The 27027-nt window shown below is 39.8% G+C and overlaps 4 protein-coding genes across 5 annotated transcripts in view; 2 read left to right on the top strand and 2 right to left on the bottom strand.

Moving 5' to 3' along the window:
• Positions 1-700: 700 nt before the first annotated feature.
• The window catches only part of LOC115742407 (probable protein disulfide-isomerase A6), a 30574-nt gene continuing 4247 nt past the window's right edge, over positions 701-27027 (bottom strand). Inside the window, exons 2-12 of the mRNA XM_048281735.1 lie at positions 5205-5431; positions 3535-3619; positions 3056-3153; positions 2896-2951; positions 2434-2551; positions 2249-2276; positions 2070-2161; positions 1828-1984; positions 1600-1724; positions 1322-1421; positions 701-1069 (exon numbers count right to left, since the gene is read on the bottom strand). Of these exons, the coding sequence (XP_048137692.1) occupies positions 1004-1069; positions 1322-1421; positions 1600-1724; positions 1828-1984; positions 2070-2161; positions 2249-2276; positions 2434-2551; positions 2896-2951; positions 3056-3153; positions 3535-3619; positions 5205-5356 (1077 nt within the window). The 5' untranslated portion in view covers positions 5357-5431 and the 3' untranslated portion in view covers positions 701-1003. The remainder of the gene's footprint in view (positions 1070-1321; positions 1422-1599; positions 1725-1827; positions 1985-2069; positions 2162-2248; positions 2277-2433; positions 2552-2895; positions 2952-3055; positions 3154-3534; positions 3620-5204; positions 5432-27027) is intronic.
• Positions 7486-11907, top strand: LOC115742408 (dnaJ protein ERDJ3B). The gene is given in 11 exon segments (XM_030676678.2): positions 7486-7695; positions 7828-7976; positions 8094-8226; positions 8912-9026; positions 9833-9949; positions 10236-10322; positions 10928-10987; positions 11063-11140; positions 11215-11286; positions 11414-11474; positions 11477-11907. Coding segments are annotated over 11 exon segments (1038 nt in total). The 5' UTR covers positions 7486-7624; the 3' UTR covers positions 11572-11907.
• LOC115742410 (transmembrane protein 205) lies at positions 13537-15968 on the bottom strand. Its single transcript, XM_030676681.2, has 3 exons — positions 15615-15968; positions 14526-14745; positions 13537-13984 (listed from the first exon to the last, which is right to left on the bottom strand). The coding sequence occupies exons 1-3, from the start codon at positions 15818-15820 to the stop codon at positions 13769-13771; spliced, it is 642 nt and encodes a 213-aa protein (XP_030532541.2). The 5' UTR covers positions 15821-15968; the 3' UTR covers positions 13537-13768.
• Positions 19053-27017, top strand: LOC115742404 (BRCT domain-containing protein At4g02110). Of its 2 annotated transcripts, XM_030676670.2 has the most exons (11): positions 19053-19402; positions 19535-19624; positions 19786-19890; positions 20893-20994; positions 21141-21225; positions 21805-21874; positions 22008-22052; positions 22975-24996; positions 25027-25317; positions 25731-25947; positions 26126-27017. In XM_030676670.2, exons 1-11 carry the CDS (start codon positions 19319-19321, stop codon positions 26675-26677), a joined length of 3663 nt encoding a protein of 1220 aa, XP_030532530.2. In that variant the 5' UTR covers positions 19053-19318; the 3' UTR covers positions 26678-27017. The 2 variants fall into 2 exon arrangements, with proteins under 2 accessions (XP_030532530.2, XP_030532529.2); XM_030676669.2 differs by having other exon boundaries at positions 22975-25317.

The following is a 27027-nucleotide window of genomic DNA, read 5'->3' as shown; positions in this document are numbered from 1 at the left end:
AGTTACTGAAGCGATAACGAAGACATTACAAGAGCCTAATTGAAGAAATTTCAATCCGACCACGGACCAGAGGCAAATAGTAAACCCTTTAGACAAGTGCATAATCAACGAGAAGTGCAATTTCGTATGAGCATGCATATACAGTACTTTGTCGAAGAGCGTCCTTTAAGCGTGTATTAAGTAATTACATAGGTCAATAGCGTAATCGTCTGTCCAGTGACATTTCTCTAGACATTCACAATCAATGCTATGGAAATTGAATCTTTCCTTATCAAACGTACTCAACCCATGTCTCTGAACAGACCTTCAGATGGTGCTGGAAGACCATCAACAATCACTTTTACCATTTGAAACACCATGTGGAACGCGGGTTGAATATTTATAATTACGAAAGATGACTGAGCCACGTGGCAAAACAATGTCAAGCGCCATGCCACGTGGCAAGCACAGAGCTAAAGAGTAGCGCCACGGGACGAGCATAAAAGGGAACATGCACTCAACTCCAATTCTAACAGTGTGTGATAGACCATCGTACATCTATCTAGCACTCGACCTATGTGAATATGACGTTATCATTCAGAGTAGGGAAGATTTTAAATCTTTTAGCTGACGATCTAGAGTTGGCCAAAAATATCTAATCCATACAGAATGAGTGCTGCTTATAAGAGGACAACGGCCAGATTTCACACAGCAAAGCAGATTCGGGATTCTGAACTCGTCAACTATTTAATAATTCCGTATAATAAAACTAAAAGCCATGTCAATAATTCTGTCTCAGAAAAGCTGAAGCGCGTCCCGGCCAAAATCGATACATTATTACTAACTTAAGGATCTGAAGGGAAGTTTCCTCACTAACCAAGTAAGTACTCTTAGTTAACAGAGAGGCCTACACCCAGTATCAGAGCACATCAAATCAAACAGGAGGGATGAGGTGGGGGCCAAATCGTTGGAGAACGACAGTAAGATGCCGCATCCTTTCGGGAGTTTTGCGACTCCTTGACGCTCAAGCAAATGCCGACAGTATATTCTTCTTGAGGGTGAACTCGTCCGCCTTGGCAGCACTGATTGACTGCAAAAAAAAAAACAAACAAACAAAAAGGTGGAAAAAATGTAAAAAGGTTCAGTGTGTACGGGAGTGTGATATGGTAAATGTACAACTCTTATTTCATTTAGTCTTTTTGTCAAAACGACTTCATTGGGAAAACAACGACACTGCTCAAGATACTGAATCGTCTCAAAATCAGACGTAAACTGTGTGACGTTGGGAACTCGATACTGAGAATTTCAAATGTACTACGTTTTCCTTCATATGCTATGGTACCTTCTCAAGCATTCGGTGAAGTCGCTCGATTTCTTTCTTGGCATAATCAGCACCCTTATCCATACAGCTTTTAGCAGCCTTCATATAGATCGTCCCATATCTGTGTCCAATAAAACCAAACGTTTCAGGGGTTCAATTCTAGGAACGCGAGATTCTCACTTAATAGACTAAAGGAAACAGTAGTTATTTCAGTAATTTATCCACTTTGTCATTGATAGAGAGGTAAGAATAAAAAAGAAGAAGAAAGAGTTACTAGGGAATTAGGTCAAAATGACTACCTTGCGCTAGAGCCCTCAAGCTTCCCAACCTCCTCTTCAATCTTGGAAAAGATTGCTGTCTTCTCCTCACCAGTAGCAGCCACAAACTCCTTCACCAAAGAATCTAGACTGGCAACTATCCCAGCCTGTCCAAAAGGATAACAATCGATTAAGTCTTGAAACAAGAAACAAAGATCGAGGAGATCAAATTTCATATCAAATCATCAATATCTAAGAAAATTAACTGACTTTTGAAGTAAGCTGTCCCTTCCCATCCCTACTGGTTCCACATTTTTCATTGATGAAGTTTACAAAATCATCCAAATCCCTTCCACCATCATATTCTTCACCATCTTTGTTGTTCTTTGGGAAGAACTTCAATGTAGGAAAACCACTCACACCATACCTGCAACATACCATGAGCATTCAACATGAGCGCTTTTAACCTTATGAATTATATGAACTTGATTACCATATTATTATCTACTTACTTTTCAGCTAGATCTTTGTACTTGTCAGCATCCAAATTCGCAATAACTACAGCTTGTTCAGATTTGAATGCTGCGGCTACTTTTTCATAAGTCTGCAAGACACCAGAAAGTTGGATTACTCAAGCAAATGCTAAAAACTCATGATAATACTATACTGTTTATGAAGAATTCTAACTTACAGGAGCTAGAGATTTACAGTGGCCACACCTGAATGAATGCATAGACACTTAATTAGCACAAAACAAAAAATTGCCAGAATGAATAGCCGCTTTTTGTAGGGAATCTATTAAGACATATTGTGCCCATGCTAAGGAGGTTATAGAAGCATGTGCATATAAAACTAACACCAAAAAGTCATGCTTACCATGGCGCATAGAATTCCACCAAAACATCTTTTGTTTTGTCCAACACAACCTCATTGAAGTTGTCAGATGTTAGCACAGCTACACTGGACGGTGCTGCAGCTATCTTAACATTGGTCCCTGCGCACAATCATTTTTTAGGGCATTCAAGCTGAAATTTCATCACAAGTTCCACGGTAATTGTTATTGCAACTAGAAATATCAACTCCCTGATATCGACTATTTCCAGGGCAAGTTCTGTCGTAACAACATAAGAGAACACCCCAACCCACACCATGCGTAGGCAAATACACGAGTTCTCGTAAGAGAAACGATCACAATTGGAGGTTACTGACATTGTCACCAGAATCCAGAATGTAAAGCCAGCAGAAAGGATCAATGGAAGTTATCTATGTCCAGCAAACATGAAAACACTGCACAATCTGCATTTTGATCGAGACAAAGTGTACTAAAAAGATGCGTACCTCCTTCGCTATTCACAAACTCAGCTAGTGCCTCAGCAGTCCGTGGTCCTTCATACCTACAACGTTGGAGAAACTAAACATTATAAGCATTTTGAAAGTCATCCATCATCGGAGGTGCACAAGGGTAGAAAGTTTTCGACTGAGATAACAAATGTCTCACTTTTTGGGCTCCAAGGAACCTTTCGGGAACCACTGGAGTGTAGGATATCCAGACACGCCGTATTTGCCGCATAAAGTTTTGTGTTCGTCGCAGTCCACCTATGCAAAATCAACTTCCAATAAGTCAGCTAAGTATTTCCTGGGAAATACTCAAAAGTACGATTTTCCATATGATCATAAAACATTGAATAGAGAAAAGAATCTTCACCAGATTAGAGTTCCACAATTTCAGGTGAAAAAGAAAAAACGGAAATTGTATATTCCCCATGATCTAGAGGTGGAGCACTAAAGAATGAAGGAGGCAAAGTGAAATTCCAAATTCCATCTCTCCCCACCCCAAAACCAAAACCAGAAAAGGAAGAAACAAAAGCGAGTTCAATTAACGCAGAACCCTACTAATGCCACTAGGAAGAAATGAATATATAACTTGAAGCAGATATTGATTATAAGACACACGGGACAATAGAAATTGAAGCGTACCTTTCCTATCACAACAGACTTCGCTTTCTTAAAGCTAGATCCCAATTTCTCATACTCTGGAGCTAGTTTTTTACAGTGACCACACCTGTAAAACAGAAAACCACTGATGAATCAAAGCTGAATTTGCCATCAAAGACTGGTCCAGAGAATCTGATCTTGAACCAGAAAGAAGTATCTCATTCACATGCTTCCTCAGAGCATGCTAGAGATTCCAAGTTATAGGCTTGGTAACCACTTTCCCAAAGTACTATGATGCATTATTGAGATCTTCCAATCTGTGCATTTATTAAAACAACTGTTGTTGTTGAACAGTATAAAATCGAGAATCTTTCTACAAAATGACAGTATCTTCTACATAATACAATTAACTGCGTGATTCATTAGCTTCAAGAGCAACATTAAAAGCTTGAAGGCACAAATCTCTCGCCGTATCAGGAATATTTTGAATAGATTGAGATATTCAAGCGAATACATGAATAAGATTACAATATAAACAGCGTCATTTTATTTATGAACATAGACAGTTAAACATAGAATCAACCCTAGTCTGGAGAAAGCTGTACAATAATTGCAGCATAAGTCGCTTAAAACTTTCCATGCCCCCACAAACACATGACTAAGAATTATTACAATGTAAGGGAGACAAATACAATAATCTGCACAATGATGAGGTAAAGCTTAGCAAATATTTAAACATGTACATAGTATTCAAACAACCAAGAAGAGTTTATCACAACATTGCTTTATGGACCCATCCTTCTATCTCTGGCATTATCCTTTTATGATTACACCTATTTCATGTCATTCCTATTCCCCTTAATTCAAAATTGGAACTAAATACACTATGACAAGTGTAATCCTGATTGTACATATTCATATACAATTTCACAACAAAGGATAGCATGCAAATTGCGATCCTCTGATAAGTTTTCTCTAGTTTCTTTTATATGCCCCTTATCTGTTGCCCAAACATATCGATGGCTTGTTTTAAAGGTTCATTTCGTTGGTTTGACACCCCTGCAAAACTTTACGTAGGATGCTCGTAGGTTTGCATTTAAGTTCCAATTATTAGTGCAAATGCCCTCATTTCAACCAAACTTCTTTAGTCGCCAGTGATATCGGTAAGATCTAAATGCGTGAATATCAAGAGGATATCTCCAAGATATTTTATTCTCCTTGACTTGTTCTGTTGTTGGAAGATGCAAGGAAATCTAAAAGAAGAAGAAAAACATGTAGCACAGAAAAATGAAGTGCAGAATACACTGCCACTTCCAAAGAGACCCAGCCAAATTTTGAGCCACGGCAGAAGCCCAAAAAGCAGGAAGTGCGTCAGACAAACCTAATCAAAATCTAAATCGAAAGCACGAAAATGAATTGCAAGAAGACAACAGCGGCATCAGAAGCAATCGCAACACTCAGCAACACTTTCTGCTCAACGACGCTACATCGTACAGCTCCACGCACAACAAGAATCCACTACAATCAAGTCACACGGCGAACCCGAAGCAGGTGATCCTAAAAACAGATCTAGCAACCGATCAAATGGCGATCCATGCGTCCACTAAAACCCAATCGCTTCATCAGACAAATTCACGCTAGACCAAAGCGGTTCGAAAAACAGACGAGGCCGCGAAAATCAGTAGATTACAGAGGATAGATTCCGACAGTACCAAGGAGCGTAGAATTCGACGAGAGCTCCTCTATCTTGACCGACTTCCTTATCGAAGTTCTCCTCCGTCAACACGATGACGTCGTCGGCGAAAGCCGACGCTAGCAGCAACGCCAGAGCAGCGACTCCTATCCAGATCTGAGAGCTCGCCATTGTTCTCGACTGTGCCTGAGTCTTGCTATGTGATTTCCCTTTGTCTAAGCTTGAAGACGACCGAGAGGGAGAGAGATAACTTATTAATATAAGTGTCTTAGGAGGTCCTTTTTTTAGATTGTTTTATTTATTGGGTGGTGGCAGGTTATTTAATTATATATACCATAGTGGGGCAGAATTGCCTACCCCACGACTTAACCTGCGCTCTCTGAGCCGTCCGATCTAGTTCGGGTATCGTCCTGTTACGGTGATCTTGACGTGGCGCGTCAGTATTGTTGTCCGGGGCGAGAAGGGGTCCCTCGCGGTGTTGGTCCTATGATCTAACGGTGGATGCTTGAGTAGTGAGGTAAAGTTGATCGGTGACGTGGAATTTATTACGTGGCCGTCTGTGAGAGGATGGAACTGGGAGTTTCTGGAAGACGGAAATAGGGTCGCCGTTTAGCAAATCCCGTTCATACTCTCTCTATTTCTTCCGAGGACGGAAAAAGCGGTACGTAACCGATAAAGTCGGTTCAAAAATAGAGTGCGAAGCACAAGACGGTCACACAGAAATTGAAACTTCGATGATTTATTTCGGACGCGAAATGTTACTATACAACTCTATCCGGCCACACAGAAATTGAAACTTCGATGATTTATTTTAGACGTGAAATGCTACTATACAACTCTATCCGACGATAGCCATCCGAAAATAACATGAAATCTACCTTATCCACTATGACTCATTAAGTTGAAAGAAAATATTTTTCTTCATTTCATCATAGAAAATACCCAAAATTTTACATGTCGGGGTTCGGACAAAGTAATTGAAAGACTTACTTAGGTTCATTGGCATGGTCGATCCTCCGGACAATCTTATGAGTGTCTTGAATTTTGATAGTCGTTCGATGGATCCGGGCGATGACACTAAGGAGCCAAGCTCGGTCTCGATGGACTCGGGTAATGGAAAACTTGTTCGGGTGTAGGATCTCACGCCCTAGGGACCAATGTGCGGATGCTTGAGCCCAGCCTCAATGGACACGGGTTTAAGCGGGCATTAGCTTTGGGATCCCAAGCCTAGCCTCGATGGCCAATTGGACGGGCGCTCGAGGACCCGAATATGGGACTACAAAGGCCCGGCAATTCTAGTACCGGGGTCTTGCACGTAACTTTTATGTACTTGAGCTGAGTCTCAATCAATGGACCCCAAGCCTAAGTGTTAAGGATTCGAGCACAATGATCAAGGTCTCGGGCTTAGCCCTTATGGACTCGAACCAAGGCGTCAAGTAACTGGACAAGGGTACCTTGGCCCTTGGCATGGCCTTTGTGAACTTGAACTCGGGCACTCATATCTCGAGCCCAACCTCTATGGATCCTAACCTAGGAGATGGGGCTCGGGGCGCTCTTTGGACCTGAGCTTGGCCTCGAGGACCTCGGTGGACACCGGACTAGCTTCATCCTCTTGACCTAGTCTGTTGCTAAGGATTCGATAGCGAGCATTGGGGTTCTCATGCCTAAACCTAGAGTTTTTAGTCCAAACTCCGATATAAAGTCATATTTTGAAAATTGATTTCAAAATAATTTTTGGTATTTTAAAGGAAAAATCGTTTTCATGAATTTAATCATAAATATTCAACTGACCCAATTTTTAAGCCATCCAAATATTGAAAAATGAAGAAAAATATTTTTTCAAAAAATAAATTAAGCCAAAAATTGAATGTGAAAATTCACATTTATTCCACGAAAACTTCTTATTTAATTACTTTTTTTAGTTTGAATAATGATTTAACAAAAAATAACTTTGATCATTGAAGAGAACATTTGAAACTCATCATCAATTTCTGATTTTCCATGAAACCAAATCATCCCGTCGCAAAATTTTCTTGGGGCAGGGTGCGACCGTGCCGGGGACGGAGGACTCCGTCTGGTGACCTCGTAACAAATAGCGGAGCAAAGCGTGGCACCACCCACGTGGCAATCTTCTATTGGCTGAGAAACCCAAAGCCTTGCTCCTATTGGTCAGTTTCGTCAGAAACACGTAGCTAAGCATAAAGTGTCCCCTCCCTCGTCAAAAGTTCACAAGTCAAGTCGTCTTGTCGATACGGGAGGTCGTTTTAACCGTCTTCCACGAGCTCCATTCGATTACATCCGAAGGAGACGCACATTGTCGCTCGTGTCCTCCGAGAACCCTAACTCTCGATCAGTTTGCATATCGAATCGAATTACACGGGATCGGACGTTCAGTGGGACTCAAGGTAATCCGTAACCGGAGAGATCCGAGCTCTCTCCATGGCGAATCCGAGGAATAAGCTCTTGTTCCTGCTCTGCGCTCTGTGCAGTGCCTTAATCGCCATTGCAGGGTACGCATCTCGACTATTCGTGATTTTAGCTTCCGGATTGTGTGCTGCATAGACTAGACTGATAGCGATGTAAGCGATGCGTGTCTCTGGTTATGCTTGTCGCGATCCCTGACATGTTGGACGTGTTTGCAGACAGAGTTACTACGACATATTGCAAGTGCCGAAGGGTGCTTCGGACGAGCAGATCAAGAGAGCGTATCGGAAGCTGGCATTGAAGTACCACCCCGACAAGAATCAAGGCAACGAGGAGGCTAATAAGAAATTCGCTGACATCAGCAATGGTAAATCCTTTTAGGTCACAATGATTTTTTATTGCGAGTTTGATTGTGGATTTTGGGAGGTTGTCTTTAAGTGTGTTTGTGTTCGTTTGTTACCGACTTTTTGCTTTGATGGATCAGCGTATGAGGTGTTGTCGGACAGCGAGAAGAGGAGCATTTATGATAGGTATGGAGAAGAGGGCCTTAAACAGCATGCAGCTAGCGGTGGCAGAGGCGGAGGAATGGGAATGAACATACAAGACATATTCGAATCGTAAGTTGTGTCCATTCATGTTGAATCGAATATGAAAGTAGTTAAAAAAAAAAGGCACGGAGGACCTCCATTGAGGTCTTTGAGATACTGCAGAGGTGAATTTTAGCGCACCCGTTAGGTTTGCCCATGAAAATGATTGAGCTTCTTGCTTTTTTTGGTTTCATTAGGATTCTAGGATGGGAAGGCATGATGCTTTTATTCAGTGTTTCATTCCTTAGCCAATAAAACCACTATGAACCAGAGTTATCCACGTGGTTGTTATGATTTTTGGATGTAGCAATTAGTATAAGTTGGGAACTTCTAATAAGTTTGGAACTTCTCTGCAACACCCTTGGATTAACTCTGAAAATTGTCTGTGTCGCCCATCCCTGCGGTTTTGTCCTTACATAGGTTGGAAGCTGTTGAATTTATCAGTCAACATCCACCTTAAATGGTCAGCACCTTGTGTAGATGCTTCTAATAGTCCTTTGTAGGACTTCCAAGTGGACCGAATCGGGTCATTACATTGTCCGCATGCTGAAAAGCAAAATTGCACCCTGTCCTTCAACTTATTTCAGATCATAGATAGACTGTGTTGTGAGGAAATTTTCAATAGTTAGTAATGCCTCCTTTACAATACCTTAAGAAAAGTTTTGGTCAGTAGGTTCATCTTTCTAGGATTTCTTACTAATTTATGATTCCCCAGAATGTTCGGTGGTGGAGGGCGGATGGAAGAGGAAGAGCAAATTCCAAAAGGTGATGAAGTGATTGTTGAGTTGGACGCAACACTTGAAGATTTGTATATGGGAGGTTCGTTAAAGGTACTAAGTATGTCTGCAATGTGGGATTTGTCAAATTGTATTGGGATTTAATGATCTTTTGTGTATTTGCATAGCGAGTGTGTGCACTGTGCTTCAATTCAATCACTGGCCCAATTTGTGAATATGATCTTTGGAGCACGGATACTTATGTTGCATGGAGTCCATCTCTTGTATTCCATCTCTGTATATTTTGCTCTAGTTGCAGCAGACAGAAAATACAATAATCAAGATACTGTTCTTCAGTCATATTCTTCTTTTACATGCATCTCTATAGTGTTAGCTAATATAAATGAGGCAGAACTACTTTGTGTTAATACAACGATTCTCAGTAAAGTGGTCAAGGTGTCTTCTTACGATATAACACCTCTTCCAAAAAAGAGAAGAAAGAAAGAAGCAAAAGTATCAAATATCCTCATAACCAATCTTCTATTTTGTTTCTTTCTTCTCCTACCAAACTGGCCACTACTTGTGTGAATTTATTATTTTTCTTTGTCCATTTCCAACTTATCCTATTCCTGATTGTTGCGTTCTAAGACTGTATTCCTATTCTTCTGAGTGGAATCTGATGTTAATCAGAATAAAATTAAATTGCATGTCTGTCCTTCTGGATAGAATCTTTTTAAATGGTAACTAACGTGAGAATTTATGGTATCCGGGAAATAAATTATCTTTTACCTGGTATTCAGGCCTTCACTTTTTCCCCTCTCTTACTTTGTTGCAGTGAGTCACGAGTTAAGTTAGTCTTTAGGTAGTTTTTTGGTTAAACATATGTTTTCCTTATGCTGTGTTCTGGTGATTATCACCAGGTTTGGAGGGAGAAAAATGTTATAAAGCCAGCTCCAGGAAAGAGACGATGCAACTGTAGGAATGAGGTTTATCACAGGCAAATAGGTCCGGGGATGTTCCAACAGATGACAGAGCAGGTATATTGTTGCTCTGCTTATTTCGTGGAAAAATAGACCTGTTGATAGTATGTCAAGTTGAAGCTCTGCTAAAATTTGTCTCTCTTCGTTCTTCTTCAATACAATTTTATGCGTGCATCATCACTAGCGTGATCCTTTCATACTTTTAAGGCTTTACTCTCATTTCTTGTGGAACTATAGATTTACCTTGTATATATATCATTAGATGTTTTTTTTTTTTTTTGGTTAAGCTTATATATCATTAGATGTTTGGAGATGCTAATAATGATAGTCTCTGTTCTTTCAGGTATGCGAGCAATGCCAAAATGTTAAGTATGAACGAGAAGGATATTTTCTCACCGTCGATATCGAGAAGGGGATGCAAGATGGACAAGTAAGCTTTTGCTATTTCAATGCAATTTTCTTGATTGACTTTATAACTTAGGTATCAAACTTATCTGTTGCTACAAAAGTTTCCATATAGTTCATGGAACTTTTGTCATAGAAATTGAAATTGTTAGCTATAATAGGTGCTACGGTGCTGCTCGGTGATCTTCTTGATTTTGCACAACCTTCCTCATGAAAAAGATCGTTGCTGCTATAGGATTATTTGGAATAATAATATCTTATGGGAACCCGAATGCAGCAAGTATATTTGATGGGACCTTTTCTTTGCACACTTACTGGGTTTAGGTACCTTTTATTGAGGTCCATATTTTCATGCATTTTGTGGCATTGGTGCTTCTCTGGCACTTGATAGATTTTTTTCTGTTAGTGTCTTTAACTGTCGGTGTAGGTTTTCTAGACGCCTCTACATGCCATAAGTAATATTAGTTGTTGCACTTTTTTTCCTCCCACTGGACATTAACATCCTTTTATGATCTCTTGCATTGTGAACTGAAAGACATAGATTATGATGGGAATTTTATTGTTTCCCCTTTTCTTATCCTATTTCACATTATTTGATTCTTAAATGTACCTTTGGATTCTTCTCGATAGGAAGTAAATTTTTTTGAAGATGGTGAACCTAAAATTGATGGAGAACCTGGTGACTTGAAGGTGAGTCTATAGCTTCAGTTGTAAGTATCGGGCAGTTGTTTTCTAAAACATAAGCTAACCGCCTTTCTCTGGCAGTTCCGCATACGAACAGCTCCACATGACCATTTCAGAAGGGAAGGCGATGACTTACATATGACTGTCACCATAACATTGGTAAATATGGCGCAGTATCTGGATGTTTCTGTTTATCAGTGGAGGATTGACCTCTGAAATGTTATGTTCCGCAGGTTCAAGCTCTTGTTGGTTTTGAGAAAACCATTAAGCACCTTGATGAACATTTGGTTGACATTAGCTCGAAGGTAAGCAAGAGGGTGAAGCTATTCCCGTCATTGCCAAAGTTATTTTGCTTGTCTTCATAAATTACGGTGAAGCAATTCATTGGAAAATGATGCTAACCTTCTAGTTTTAAAAATTTTGCAACGCCAGGGGATTACTAAGCCCAAGGAAGTGCGAAAGTTCAAAGGAGAAGGGATGCCATTGTACTACAGCACAAAAAAGGAGATCTATATGTCAATTTTGAGGTTCTATTTCCCACTTCACTAACAGAAGACCAGAAATCAAAGATCAAAAATGTTTTAGGCTAGGGTGCAGAGAGTACTTAGGGCTCTAAAACGTTTTTTACTGTAATTTGACGGAGGTTATTGAAAGTCAGAGGAAACACAGAAATTTTCCCCCTCACTCTCTTTCACCTTGTTTTTTTTAGCTTTCTAGGACTAGCAATTAGATAGTTCATGCCGAAAGATGTCTCCGCTGTAATTCAATTGGAGTACTGCAAGTTGGGGACCTCTGCACTTTTGAGCGCTGTCTTATGCCCGGTCGAGTTATAGTATTTCTCTCCCTTGTTTTGACTAAATTTGAGATGACTGAATAGCAAATTAGAAGCAACGGAATGACAGATATTTGCTCATATATTACTTGGATGGATGGATGGATACTGTGATATTTCTTTAAAGGTCGGTATGAACAAGTTTTGGCATCCGTGTGCACAGGACAGGGAGTCGATCAATCTAGTCAGTGTGTTCGAGTGTAATTGTACTTACACTAGTGGATGTGATCATTTTGATGGTGCTGTGGTTATTGAATTTTGGCTAAATTTGTTTATTTCACGGAAAATAATTTTTTTTAAAAATATCTTCTTGAAAATAATCGTTCTTATCGTATATAAAATGTACGAAAATAAAAATCTTGATCATTCACAGAAATATTTTTACGAAAAATGAATGATTTAAAATTTATTTTTTTAAAAAAATATTTCTTGTATGAATTAAAATAAATTAGTTAATGAAAAATATTTTTTTATTATCAATTATAATTTACGTCTTAATTTTTTTTCATTTATTTTTATAAGCTATGCAAACGAGGGTAACCTTTGGCAACGAGTGCCTATTTGTCCACCGGAATGTTTGGCTGGTAGACGGCCAAGCCAAGATCATGCAACACATTAATTAACAAATTCGAGATATTACTCTTTCTATCGATTTTGCAATCTGTAAAATCAACATCAGAATATCCTAATAACATGGAAATATCAATTTTTAGGATACTATAAACCTAACTTAGGAATTGTTTTAATATAATTTTATTATTAGTTAGATGCGATTCTTTATGAGCTGAATAAAAGCAAGCCCACATACAATTACTGAACAGTATATTAGGCCTGGATACACTTCATATCGTACTTTTATAGAGCTTAGGATCAAGTGACTCACCATTTTATTTTATATCAAGCGTGGTAGAGGAACACATGGGCGTGTCCATCATTTCACAGTTCTCCAGCATATTTTTCTTGAAATATGAACATGCCGGCCTTTGTTTGCTTTTCTTGTAACCCCCAGGAAGAATGTTAAATTTCCCATCATGTTCAAATCATCCTTTCGCCTTCCATGGCCGTCTCTCAAATACGCTCTTCACCCTGAAGAACAATCCTCCCATCTATAGAAAGAGGAGAAGAATGCACTTTACCGCATGGACTCATCTTCTTTGCAGAGCAGTACCCTTTATCTCGATCGGTCAGAAACCGGCCTATGACCGAACTTGCTAGCAGAAGAACTTTCCTAAGGATCCCCGAGTTCCATCAGCGAGACAGCACGCACCACTGGCATTAACACATAGGGATGCACGTAACGAAAGAGCCCTCCTGTTGCGCTACATAAAGATATTCAAGACGGAAAGTTATTGCAGTAATAACCGCTTCAAGGCAGCATTAGCCATGTAATGACGTCGCAGAGTTGCAGTCATGGTGTTCATACAGATCAGAAGACCCAAGGAGGGGCATTTCAGGATGTATTCAATGATGTATCGATGTACAAAACTCAATTCAAGAGCAACTCCTTATAATGTCATGCAGTCGAGAAAACACATCTCCAATTTCATTTTTACAAACGGAGTAAACATATGTCCAATTGTAGGACGTTATTTTCCCATAACAAGGCAACATGGTACCAAGAAGCAGAACTTTATTAAGCCATCTTCAGAACATCCACTGTCGATTTTACTTCAGAAAGGTACATGAAGAACCGCAGCTGCAGTAGATTTTGCACAAGGCTATATGCATGACAACAAACACAGAAGTCAACTTTCTATTCGCAAAGGGAGAACCCAGCCACAGCTGAGGCAGTATGTGAGCTTTATTCAAGCGACAATATGTCCCTGTGCGCATAACTCAATAGTACATTCAGGAAACCATTAAAATATCCTTCCCAAGAGAAAGCAGCAATGACTACTTGCTTTTACAGTAATATGACCAGAACCGACAATTTGCTGAGAGGGATATACTTTGCTTCACAAATTTATCTTACTAGCCAAATACCATGAGTGCATGGCAAGGCTACCAAAGGCCATTATATTTGCAAGAGATGACAAGCCGTGAATCATCCCAAACTTCTTGTTCATGGCAGCTAATTTTGGATTGGCCTTGGCAACTTCTTTGTTCTTGGTCCATCCAACCTCATTCCCAATGTTCTCTTCTTTCTCCACTTTGTGTCTTTGTTTCATCATCTAATCCACAGTGATACAGCCAAATGAGATCATAGAAAAGATCCAATGTCTTTGACAAAACAAAATATAAAACAGAAATATCAATTAGCCCCGCATAGGAGAGGAGATGTGTTTATCAAGTGCATATTTACTTCCTGGAACTTTCAGGAACAGAAAATATTCAACTTTTTATGCTGCATAAATAGCAGCTAAATGCAGCTAGCTTGATTTCCTTTTCCAAGAAAATGCCAATTAGACCAAATTTTCATCCGTGTGAACTGACCTTACAAAAGACTTGCAGCGGAAATTTTCTCACAAACCAAAAATTAGTTGCTTCAGTTTTCAATTTAAGGAGCCGGATGATCCCTCAACATGAGATTCAAATGAAAATCACACAATCCTCTCAGTATTTATCAGCAAATAAGTGAACAGCAGGAAATCAGGATTTCAACGTCAGTGAAAACATCTTGCCCACAAAAGCTCTACTTCTTTTACAGAAAGTTAAAACTGATAGATACATTTCAAAAGTACAAGGTAAATTGGGATCTCTCAAGTTACCCACCTCAATGGTCATGGGGGTGAAGACAAACAAATTCGTGAGGTTGAAAGCAACGGCAGAGAGCAGAAACCCTAGCTGGTACTTCTCTGTTGTGGATGATGACTTGAATGGGTGTAGATATCCAAATGAAGCCACTGAAATGGCACAGCACACTGCAACCATCGTGAAATATGCAGGAAACATCTTGCTTTGCAAATTACCAAACTGGTGTCTCGGAAGATTTCTGCTTTCAAAGAAGGATATCAGCTAACACGTCTTGAACATTTAGCCTTTTCCAGTTGATGTTACATGCTCCACGATGTTTTCTCGAGAAATATCATACTTAGACATGCAAATTATGAACTGAAAAGCAAAAAACCTCAAAAGTCGCCGGAATTCTTCCGTCCACTAATCTGTCAAGAAGGCTGAAGGGACCATGCTGCTGGTGCCCTCCCATAAGCAGTTCAACTTAATTTATTAGTCGATTTTGATGTTGTACCATGTTAACCCGAAAGCTTTGTGATGACACAAAGTTTCCTATCTCCCATCCCCAAGAAAACCAAATCCTAGGACCACCATTGCTTAGCACTGTGATCTCAAGACTGACAATTGAAACTGATGAGACGCAAGTTCAGTTCCTACAAATGATGATGCTAAAAGATAGAATCACACAAGTGCCTGAAACAAAGATTTTTCTATCCACACAACTACTCAGACATCTTATTATGCAAACAGAGAAGTCATTCTCGAGCTAACGATTCTATCAATTTCAACCACTCAAGAACACACGAGTCTGTGACTAGTGTAGTTTCTCTCTGTTCTTATCTTCAGTATCAGAAGGACTCAATCGCGAAATTTCAGAATTCAACGAGCCATTAACATATTGCTTCACCAAGATCAAAAGGTCGTATGCCGATGTTAAAACCTCAGCCCGCATGACACGATTCCACAGATTCATTCAATGACGCTGACATCTTCCGTCGCGAAGGTCAAAGGAAGCCCAAGTGCGTCGATTTGAGCTCGCTAAGTTCCCTATAACTCTTCTCGCGTAACTACCCGGAACGCATCGAAGTTTCCGACGACTAGAAGCACGAAACAACCACCACGACTTACTTGAACATGATGATGCCGCCGATGAAGGTGACCCAGAGTGCGGCGCCCCAGGCGGTGGCGAAGCCGAGGAGATGGGCCAGCTTCAAGATCGTCGCTGCCGTCGGAGACTTCGGGCCCTCGGAGCTCGACCCGAAAATCTCCGGCGAGAATATGACTCCGACGGCCAAGAAAGACACCACCGCAAGGAACCGCGTCAGCCACCCCATCTCCCTATCTCTCCCTGTCTGAGTGGAAGTGCGATTGGAGTGGAGAACCAGAAGATCGAAGAAGAACGACGAGTCTCTGCGATATGTCGTTCGTCCCGCTTCTTATAGGAGGTGCACCTACCGGCTACCTCCTCGCCCGGTACGCGTACCTGCGTCGACTTTTTTTGACTTGATTGCGTGAATTAGTCAATTTGTCTATTTTTTTTTTTCCATTCTTGTCGACTGTTAAAAAATAAAAATAACGTAGACATAAACTATTAGTCGACTTTGATTTAAGCCAAAATAACATCTCAAGTGTCAAAATTTATGTACGGTGTTCACTTTGATGTCAATATTTTTTTGAATCACTTAAGTGCCAAATCGAAAAAAAACACGATCACTTTAGTATTAACGACAAGAAATTTCGGAGACTTCACTGGAATTGACACTTAAATAATCGTTTTTAAAAAAAATTGGCTCTTGAGTGATCCAAAAAAATAATCATTTTAATGCCAAATCGGAGAAAATACGATCATTTTAGTGTCAACGATGAAAAATTCCGATGATCTCACATAAATTGGCACTTAAATAATCGCACCAAAGTGAGCGTCATCCACAAATATCGACACTTGAGGTGTTCTCCCGCCTTTGATTTAATGTGCAATTATTGATAATTAAACTTTTAATTTATTCAATGTAATATCTTAACTTTTGATACGTATCCAATTTGATTTGTTCGAAGTATCCAACGTTGTTATTCCAATAATTCAAATTCACGGAGAATATTGAATATTTTCGTGCAGTCCTTGAATTAATTGCACATTGCACAAATTAAAAGTTCGTAGACGATAATATACATCAATTTAAAGTTCAGAAACCATATTAAATAAATTAAAAGTTCAAGAACAACGTTACACGTTTGGCTAAAGTTTGGAGATTATCCGTGTAATTACCTCTGAAAAATAAAAAAAATTGTTGTTTACTGATTTAAATAGACACAAAAGCACGTTGGCTTTATTTACCATTCTGTTAAGTTATTATATGGAAGATCCTAAACCGAAAGCACACGAGGCCTTCTCGACAAAGTTCTTGCGTCACCGAGAAGATGACGACGTCGTGACGGTAGCATGAGAATTTTCATTGTCTGACTTATGGAGTAAGCAAGGAACGTCTCCGAGTCCTCCTTTCATGTCGATATTCATGTTGAATTCTCTTATCACGTCACTGTGAAAAGGAATCCACAACTTTCACTTAGATCCAAAATCCTGCCTATTCATAATAATAATAAAAAATGCCACTAGTTTCGAGTTTCATTTTCAGAACTTGCATCTTCGTCCGCATCATCACATTCCTATGAAACGACAGCGGGTTCATGATGTTGATAATCTTGCGGAAAATTCAACAACGATTTTCGGACACGAAGGTAGATTTGAGATTTGTTTTAACAAGAAAAAAAAAGAGCTGGCGGCGGGATTAGAATTGGACCTAAAGTTGAAAACCGTTCGGTGAATTAGCCCGCCGCTTATGTATGTCGTGAAAAGTGAAGTGAAAGTTTGATATGTATTGTTGACCCTTGACCAAGGCCTTGACATCCTAAAACCCCCGGCGCAAGCCAAGCGCGACCCAAAAAGAGATAAGAGCAACGTAGAAATTCAGGCCACAAGTACCGGCCCTCTTTGTTTATGATCGATCACCCGCAAAAACAATTTTTTTTTTCCTGCCAAACTTTAAAATATCATATGAATTAAACAAATCTTCAAAAATTATATGTGCATCCATGTGTTAATATATTTTTTTATATATATTGTAAAAGTTTTGGATATTTTTAATTGAGTAAAAAATTAAAATGGGAAAATTATAATATTTTGACGAAACAGATGGTAAAGAATTAATATGGACAAACCCTAATTTTCTCGTGTTCATTTTCGACTAAATCACGTATTTTGAATTTGGCTATTAATCTCGTTTTGGGAAAATCATCCAAAAAGTCTTAAATCTATCATGCTTTGGCCAATTCAATTCTAAACATTTCAATATTGTCGATTAAATCATAAATATTTTGACACTTTACAAATTGAATTCGTTCGATTGATATCAATTGGAAATCACTCACTTGAACACCGATGGTGCCACTGGGACGATCGGCGTTGATATGGACAATTTCATTTTAATTGAATTTTCTTCTTTTCTTTTTTTTTTTTCCTTCTTTCTTTCTTTTCCTTTTGTTTTCTATCAAGTCCAGCAAAGGTCACCACGAGGGTTGGGCGGTCCTCGCTTGAGATTGCCCATGGTTGGCCAACGATCCTTGCCAAGCTTGGGGAAAAACAAGGCAAAAAAGCTCGATTTTTTTTAAAAGGATTGAAAAATTATTCAAGTCAACATCGATCATGCCACGTAGGATGCCCAGCGTTCACGTCAACGATTGTTGGCTAAAAGTAGCTGGATGGACTCAATTAGCAAAATGTCAAAAGATTTATGACTCAATTGATAAAATCGAAATATTTAAAACTGAATTGCCTAAAGTCCAATAAATTTAGGACTTTTTGGACAATTTTCCTATCTCCTTTTAGCTAGTTTTATTTCACAATTTGACCACATCGAATGTATTTGGGAACTGTTGCTTGATACGATACACTCATTGAAAAATATGAAACACATTAGTAATATTGTAAAAATAGATAGATGTAAATTATGATTTCCCAATTGATATATCAATTCAAAAGAATACATTATTTCATTTTTAGTGAATGTGTAGCAGCACCAATCAGAGCGAATCTAATAAAAAGAATATCCAGCCATCGTTAAAAAGGAAACAAAAATGCTAATTGGGATTGACATACCAGCATCACGTCGGCGTTGATTTGCTAATATTGCATTTACCGAATTGAATATTAGAGAATTGAAAATAAAAAAGGAAGACAAAACCGGAGAGGTAGAGAGATAATTGAGAATTCGAAAAACGACATGTAAAGCTGCGTATAATCTTCTTTTATATCTCTAGAATTTAAAATATTTTTTGTTCAATTTCTCATTTCAAAGAGGGGGCGATGATATTAGTAAGTAATAGCAGAGTGTAAAGACCTTTTAAGCCCTATGCAATCCATGTCCACCTATCTCTGCCTCGCACGTGTGCCTATTGAGTGCGCGTGGCGTCGGCACGTGCGGGAGATGCAATCTTCCCTCTCGCTCCCGCCACGAAAGTAAAATCAAACGAAAAATGGAAAACCCAAAAAATTTTCCCTCCCCCCCTCTCTCTACAGAACAATTCACACTGATTGCCCTCTTCGCTGTTGCTCTCTTCCTCTGCAAGCTTCTCTCACCACCGGCGTCCTCGTCCATCACAAGAACCCTCATTTCCTCCATTTCCTCTGCAAACACTGCACCATCTCAATCTCCATTTCTCTCTCTCTCCCTCTCTCTCGTCCCGACGCCTTTGTTCGGAATCGACGCAGACCCACGCTATCGCTGTTTCGTCCGGACCTGAGTCCGCCGTAAGAGGAGGTCCCGTTCGAGACCACGATGCTCGGAAGCGCCTCTCCCTCGAAGCCGTTCCACGGCGTCCGCTTCGTTCTTTTCGGCTTCGATCCCGACGGCCGACGACATGTACTAGAATTTGTTTTTTTCTTTCTCTTTTTTTGTTCACTTCGGTAGTGAGAGCGTGTTCGGTTGGAATGGCATTTTGAGCCTAATTCATCGTTTGACATATTTTTCCATCGATTGATTTTGAGCCTGTAGGTTTTGTCGAAGCTTGTCGATGGCGGTGGGGTTGATGCCGGTGAATACGGTCCGAATTGCAGTCACGTGGTTGTTGATAGAATTGTTTACGTTAGTTTCGTCTCCCCGTTTCCTAAGCGGAACTCCATTATTCCTTTACTTGAGCAATTTTCACCTTCATTTTATATCTAAATCCCGAGTCTGGTCTTGGATTCATATAATCAGCTTTTTATTCTGATACTTCATATTCAAACTGATATGCCAACCAATAGGACGATCCCGTGTGTGTTGCTGCTCGAGAAGATGGCAAGGTAGTCGTCACTGGCTTGTGGGTCGATCACAGCTATGACATTGGAATGCCTGTTGATGCTTCATCGGTGCGATTCTGTATTTCATTGTTTTATTTTGGTATCTTCGATTCTTTCACAGTTGGTGGAAAGATATAGATCGTTCACCTTGATTGATTAATAGGTCTGTTGTTGCAATTAGGATTATGTTTGGCTGTCATTTGGATCCCATGTATGATAATAGCATATACTTCTCTTTCAGCTTATTCATGACTCAGAACATGCTTGTCTTAACAAATCCTCTAATGTCTAGTGAATTTCTTTTTGGTCATTCAACCTTGTGAAGTATATCAAATGATCCTAAATATACTAGCTGCTTTACACAGTTCGGTGGCCAATGCCTTTAGCCAGGTGTCGTCTTGCTAAGCTTAATAAGTTTGGCATTGGGGGTGTTAGTCATGTTGATTTGACAATTTTTTCGGTAGAGTGCATTTAGCAGTTTCTCTGGAGGCCAAAATGTTCTGCAGTGCTTAACTGTCCTTTCTGCCAGGATTTGTATGAACTACCTGGGGCAATTCTGGTTCCTTAGTGCCATGTCCGGAGATAGTAAAAGTTATTTTTTCCTCCATGTATTATTCTTATTTGACGAGTGTTAGTGATTTGGACAGCAATTAAGGGTCAATGGGCTTGGTTTGATCTCCGGATGTGAAGGAGAATGCTGCTACTAATGATAACTGCAAATGTGAAAGTTTCGCTCAATCTTTTATTAGCAAAATTTTCTCCCTTTCCTTCTACGTTGAATCAAATGTGAGGCTAATCATTTTCTCATTACAACTAAACATACAAATAATTGCCATTAAATTGTCAAAATTTTATTTCATTCCTGGACTCATAATTTATCTGATCTTTAGACGTTAGTCAGACCAAATTGTGGAAGAAACCCTTCCCTTCAAACTTCTTTCCACCTTTGAAATGAAACCTGCAATCATAGTGGCTAAACTCGTTGCATTAGTCTGCCCATAATGCTTTTCATACTATAAAGTCATCTTGCTCATCTTCTCAATGCTTGTTGTTCAACTTGCTCTTAAACAGATTATGTACAGACCTCTGAAAGATTTAAATGGAATTCCTGGTGCTGAAAGTCTAATTATGTGCTTGACTGGTTATCAGCGGCAAGATCGAGATGACATAATGGTAAAGGTCTTTCTTAATGATTTAAGTACCAAGTGGGTTTTTTATTGTACACTTCTATTTCTCTGCAGTAGTATAAAGATGTGCTATAAGAGGCGGTTTGGTTGTGATTGAAGTGCTTCATTTTATGATTTTTGCCATCTTTCCAGACAATGGTGGGGTTAATGGGAGCACAATTTTCTAAACCCCTCGTGGCAAACAAAGTCACCCACCTTTTCTGCTACAAGTTCGAGGGTACGCTTTCTTTTCTATTGAAGGAGCTTTCACTTAAGCTACTTCTGTGTGCTACATTTATCGTTCTCTATAATGTTTAACAACGATTTGGATTGTTGTGCAGTTTAAGTTTTTTGTTCTATTTTTTTCCCCTGAATTTGTGTTCTATTATATCCGAACTGTGTATACGAGTTTGGAGGATGAGATGGAAGAATTATTCCATGCTCTTCTTAGTAATAGTTCTCCATTGATTATTAGATGAGCCAGCGCTGACCAAGCACCTCCCTGACAGATACGTGTAGCGGGGAGTAATTCACATGGACATTAGATAAATATATGGTTATTTTCAGCATATCTGCGTATGCCATCAATCCCGGAATTCTCCAAAATGGAGTTGTGGCTTCTTAGAATGATTGGTGAAGACTAATGGCATTGTACTTGCAAAAGAAAGTTGCTTTTGCTGTTGCCCGCATCTTTTGTTCACATAGGCAGGGAAAATAATGGTTATACATGGATCTCACGATGGCTGATTGGATCTTTCTTGCATTCAAAGCTTCTCTATCTTATGCACCGGATAATCCAGTGGTCTCTTTCATGCAGGGGAGAAGTATGAGCTTGCAAAGAAAATAAAGACAATAAAGCTTGTTAATCATCGGTGGTTAGAGGATTGGTATGTCAAAATTTCCATTCTGCTAAAATCCCATGACATGACATATCATTGGTTTTAACTTTCAACGAGCACATACCAAGAAAAGTACCATTTGATGAAATCTAATCTGCTCTCTAATTCCCTCCTTTTGCAGTTTAAGGGACTGGGAAATTCTTCCAGAAGCTAATTATAGCAAGAGGTGAGATACTTGAATTTCCTGTCCAATGTCTATACACAAGAATAATCTTATCTGAATATGGTTCTTGAAGGAAGTTTGCATTGCTCGGATAATATCTAGATACTATCTAGTATAAGCATTGTATAGTTCTTTTGATTTTCCTTTTTTTTTTTCTTTTTTCCTTTCAATTTTCTGTTTCCACTAACTCCATTATGTGAGCAAAGGAGTACGCTTATTTGGAGTCCATTCGCTAGGGACAAAATGTATACTTGGTACATGATCCATACTTTTCCCACTAAAAATGTTTTTGTTTTTCCTTTTTTCCCTGGGGAAGGGGGTCGGATCACCAATGACTCAGTGGTGGTCAAAAGAGTATTAGATGTGCCCCTCCTTTCTGGTTGGGTTATTGGTGAACCTGACTTGTTATTATGTAGAGAAGAAACACTGCTATGCGCATGCATCATGTGACTTCATTTTCGCAGAGGAGTAATTAAGAAACTCTCTGGTTCAATAATGGAATTTAATGTCTTTGTTAAACAACAACTAAGAGAAGAGAAAGAAAGGAGGAATCAGTGGAGGAAGAAAAGGTTCGGGAGAGTGGGACTTGTTTGTATGGTTAGTGGCATTTTCTCTCTTTTTCCTTAACTTTCCACATACTGTTGCCTTATTAGGATGGCAATGCCTTTCCTTTCGCTTTTTTTTTCCCTCTCATTTTGACTTTCAATCCAAAAATTTCCACTCTTTTGTCTATAACTATTTTTAACTTGCCATTGCTGCGTCTAACTTCAAATTTCTTATGTGCACATACAAGAGACAAAAATGTGTACATCCTTTACCTTTGTGTTCTATGAACTATGTAAGTCAGTCTGGAGTATAAATATCCAATATTCTAAGATTCACTTGTTATTTCTTTTTCTAATGATCAATTGTTCTGTTGTTATAGTGGCTATGAGTCGGAAATGGAGGCAGAAGCTAAAGATTCTGAAGAAGAGGCTGAAGAAAAGCAACCTATGGAAAATGCTGAATGTAGAAGTCCTTTTAATTTGAAGGTTGGGATCTCCAGCTCCTCTGTGCCTTTGTCTGCAGCTAAATTATCAAAAGCACCACTGGGTTTAAATGAAATGGAAGGTCAATCAAGGGCTTCTAGTGCTAAGTACTTGTCAGTTACTCCAACTAAGCCGGCAGAAAGCCCATCAGTCAGGAATGACCTTAATCGTCCTTCGATATCCATTTCTCATGACGTGAGTCCTTTACAAACTGCAACTTCTGGTAGTCCAACTGAAGTGAAACAGAAAACTCCTGCTTTGAACAGTAGCAAGGAACCATGTGCTTCCGGAAGTGTTGAGTCATCTGAGTTTGATGCTAAGCATGGTGCCTTGAGTTACTCAAGGAAAACTCCAAGGAGAACCTCATTTCCTCTGCATGCTGTAGAGGGATCAGCTCATGCAAATTCTTCTCTCAGAATACATCCATGCGAATTAGATGGTGATATTGAAAACTCATCCTTCAAAGCCAAAGCCAGGGATGATGTTGGTAATGCTTGTATTCAAACTCCTTCACAAAATCTGGAGGCATACTCTGAAGAGTCAAAAGGTACACCTGCCCAAAAGACGCCTGAAGTTTCCCGGTCCCAAACGAGTTATTATGAAAAGCTGTGCATTTCAGGGAACCCTTTAACTGGTAGTAAAACTGAAGGATCCGAGGCAAGAGGATTGATTGATCATCATGGTGGAGCTCATGATCTTTTATATCCAAGAAATGGTGCCCATTGTACAAATGAACCTGCTGATGTGAATTCTGTGGGGAACAAATCTACATGCATTTCAACAAACAAGTCCAACAGGTCTAATGAAGTATCAGTGGCAAATCAGTTGCCTTTCGCAAATATTGTCAACGTTGATGCAGAGAGAGACAAGAATGATGGTGAGAAGATAGCTCAGACATCTTCTGGTGGACCGGGAAAACTTGCCTCAGTTAGCCCGACTGCCATTGGACAAACTAATGTTGAAGAGCCTATACATCAAACAGGAGAAATTGGGAAGCAACCTTGGCTACCACCTGCCAAGATTTCAACCCAGACACACCAGGCAATGGATGTTGAAAAACCCTCTGAAAAACCTACAAAATTTGATTTCCTCGAGAGGAGTGGTGATAAAGTTGCTAAAACCCCGTTGGGGAAGAAGGTGGCTGAAAGGAAGACTTTGGGTTCTAAGACCAAGGTCAGTAAATCTGCCAACACGAAAGGCTCAATATACCCAAGAAAGGCTGCTTCCTCAACTGATGCAATGAACTCTTCAAATGGCAGGGACAACATAGTTATTTCTGACAAATCTCCTGACAATCATGTTGATATAGCTCACGCACAAAATGGTATTGCATTATCGGAGGGGCTGAAGGATATTATGCAAGATGAGGATGGCATTAAGGATATCATGGATGAGGATACCGAGGCCCCTGAGGACAAGGATGATCATGCTTTGGAGGAAGCAATCAATGAAGGAAATCCTGATGGATATCAGTCGATACAAAAAGAAGATGTGCATATGGAGGAGACTTCGAATTGTTTGGTGAAGGAAACAAATATCTCTGGTGATCACATGCCTGATGATGCTACTAAATCTAAAGAAGGTTCAAGCTCAGAAAAAAGGGAAAGGACCTATGGAAAAACTTATGGGCTAAAAAAGTCAAATTTGAAGGCCGCAATAGAAGGAAAATTTATTAAAGGAACTAAAAGTTCTTCTGGTAAGAAGCTGAAGACGGTCCCTGATGCTAAGGGGAAAATGGAATGTAATGTTGGCTTGGATGGCCGAGCATCATCTCTTCCGCACACTGAGCGAAGGGTGGAAGAGCACAATGGAATCTCATGTTCTTCAGGCAGTGGTAGGAGCTGCACAGTGAAATCAAACAAATTTGAGAGCTCAATTGAAGTGGAGAAAGAGAACCAACCAGTTCTTAATGCAGATCATGGTATAAGTCAGGGCAAATTACAAAATTGGAAATCCTCTATTAATCCCAGCAGAATGAATCGGCAAAATGATGAAGAGGCTCGAAAAAACTGTGGAAACTCAGTAGCAGCAGAAACTCTCAACAGAAAGAGAACTGAACCTGCGTGGTTCATACTGAGTGGACATAAGCAACAGAGGAAAGAATTTCAGCAAGTTGCTCGACGTCTCAGAGGGAGATTATGCGCAAATTCCCATAAATGGTCATACCAGGCAACACACTTCATATCTCCGGATCCTGTGCGCAGGACTGAGAAGTTTTTTGCAGCTGCTGCTTCTGGAAGGTGTTACTCTCTGCATGGCTTTCTCATTGCATTTTTGCTCCCGATGTCAATGAATGCTTCGGCTGCGCTATTTTAAGCATATCACTAAGAAAATGATCGATTATGGCAAATATTGATTACAAACATTACGAGAAAGTTTGTTATGGAGTGTAACCAATTTTTATTTGGTTACAAATAAGTGATTTTGGGGCACTTTTTACTTGATTTCCTTTCCTTCTTTACGACTTGTCTAGAAGTTCACTTAACAAAGAAGAACCTTTCCTTTAATGGACAAGGACTCATCTCTTTAGGTACATGTGCATGTGAGCTCTGGACTCTGACTACTCTCTCTTGCTGAGGTGTTTTCTGCATCATGTTCTTCATGATGGCAAAATATATTATCTTATTATTATTTTTTTATCTTTTGGGTGCAGGTGGATTCTCAAGCCTGAATATCTAATTGCTAGTAGTGAGGCGGGAAAGTTTCTGGCTGAGGAACCTTATGAATGGCACAAAAATGGCCTTAGCCAAGATGGTGCGATTAACTTAGAGGCTCCAAGAAAATGGAGGCTTTTAAGGGAGAGGACAGGACATGGTGCCTTCCATGAGATGCGTATAATAATTTATGGTGAATGTATCACACCACCTCTGGTATGTTTCCTCCTATAAGAATGAGAACATAGCATCACTTGTCCAAGCATTTCTGATATCTGGCACATAATTGCTGTTAATAGAAAGCCTTAAATCGTAGTTATCAATGAGTTTCATACAGTGGGGCTTTTGAAACTTCCTAATTCATATAGTGATACTCTCGAATCTCATTGACCAGGACACTCTGAAGCGTGTTGTGAAGGCTGGAGATGGGGCTATATTAGCAACTTCTCCACCTTATGATCGGTTCCTTAACACCAGAGTTGACTTCGCCATCATCAGTCCTGGGATGCCACGAGTGGATGTGTGGGTCCAGGAATTCCTGAAGCATGAGATACCATGCATTGCGGCAGATTACCTAGTTGAGTACGTGTGCAAACCAGGATACTCACTCGAGAAGCATGTGTTGTATGGCACACATGCCTGGGCAGAGAAGTCGTTTACGCGACTGCAGTCAAAGGCAGAAGAGGTGGTGAACTTGACACCACCAGATGATGGTGGAAGCGATATATGTTGCCAAGTTTGTGGTTCTTCTGATAGAGGGGTGGTGATGCTCATATGTGGTGACGAGAGTGGTTCAGTTGGTTGTGGGATAGGCACTCATATTGATTGCTGCAATCCTCCATTCAAAGTTGTTCCAGAAGAGGATTGGCTTTGTTCAAGGTGTATCCAAAGTGCAAAGAAAACTACAAAATCTGCTCCAAAAAGGAAACGTGGAACTGCGTCATAAAGGTACAAGTGATTAACTTCTGTAAAGTCTTTGATCTGTCTAAAGGCGGAACATCTGTAAATTTTTGGGGGTGCAGGATAAAAGTGGTAATGCCGGGCATAACATATTCCTCCTAATAAGTGTGATGCTCTCTGCGCAACTTGACATAAGGATACTCACGGGTTTATCTTGGGAGTTCGAATGTATTGGATTAGTGGCTGGGGATTGTTCCCTTGTTACTGTTGCTCTTTTCAAGTGCACTCCGGTTTTAATGTAGTCATGTTGCAGAGAGAGTGACTACTCTTTTAGACTTGCTTTTGGATAGTCATGAAAGTCGGACATGACCGTGGATTTGTTCCTTCACCGACAAT

Source organism: Rhodamnia argentea, chromosome 7, assembly GCF_020921035.1.
Source record: "Rhodamnia argentea isolate NSW1041297 chromosome 7, ASM2092103v1, whole genome shotgun sequence".
NCBI lineage: Eukaryota > Viridiplantae > Streptophyta > Magnoliopsida > Myrtales > Myrtaceae > Rhodamnia > Rhodamnia argentea.
The sequence above is the reverse complement of the archived record's forward strand: the minus strand, read 5'-3'. Positions and strand labels throughout refer to the sequence as shown.

What these genes read in the sequence shown, in the direction of transcription:
- LOC115742410 (XM_030676681.2), bottom strand. Translation starts at nt 15,820, where the DNA reads ATGGGGTGGCTGACGCGGTTCCTTGCGGTGGTGTCTTTCTTGGCCGTC. An exon ending in GGCGGCATCATCATGTTCAA is followed by an intron (nt 14,746 to 15,614) that starts GTAAGTCGTGGT and finishes CTTTGAAAGCAG; the next exon opens with AAATCTTCCGAGACACCAGT. An exon ending in TCACCCCCATGACCATTGAG is followed by an intron (nt 13,985 to 14,525) that starts GTGGGTAACTTG and finishes ACTGTGGATTAG; the next exon opens with ATGATGAAACAAAGACACAA.
- LOC115742404 (XM_030676669.2), top strand. Translation starts at nt 19,319, where the DNA reads ATGCTCGGAAGCGCCTCTCCCTCGAAGCCGTTCCACGGCGTCCGCTTC. An exon ending in AAGATCGAGATGACATAATG is followed by an intron (nt 20,995 to 21,140) that starts GTAAAGGTCTTT and finishes CCATCTTTCCAG; the next exon opens with ACAATGGTGGGGTTAATGGG. An exon ending in CATCGGTGGTTAGAGGATTG is followed by an intron (nt 21,875 to 22,007) that starts GTATGTCAAAAT and finishes CTCCTTTTGCAG; the next exon opens with TTTAAGGGACTGGGAAATTC.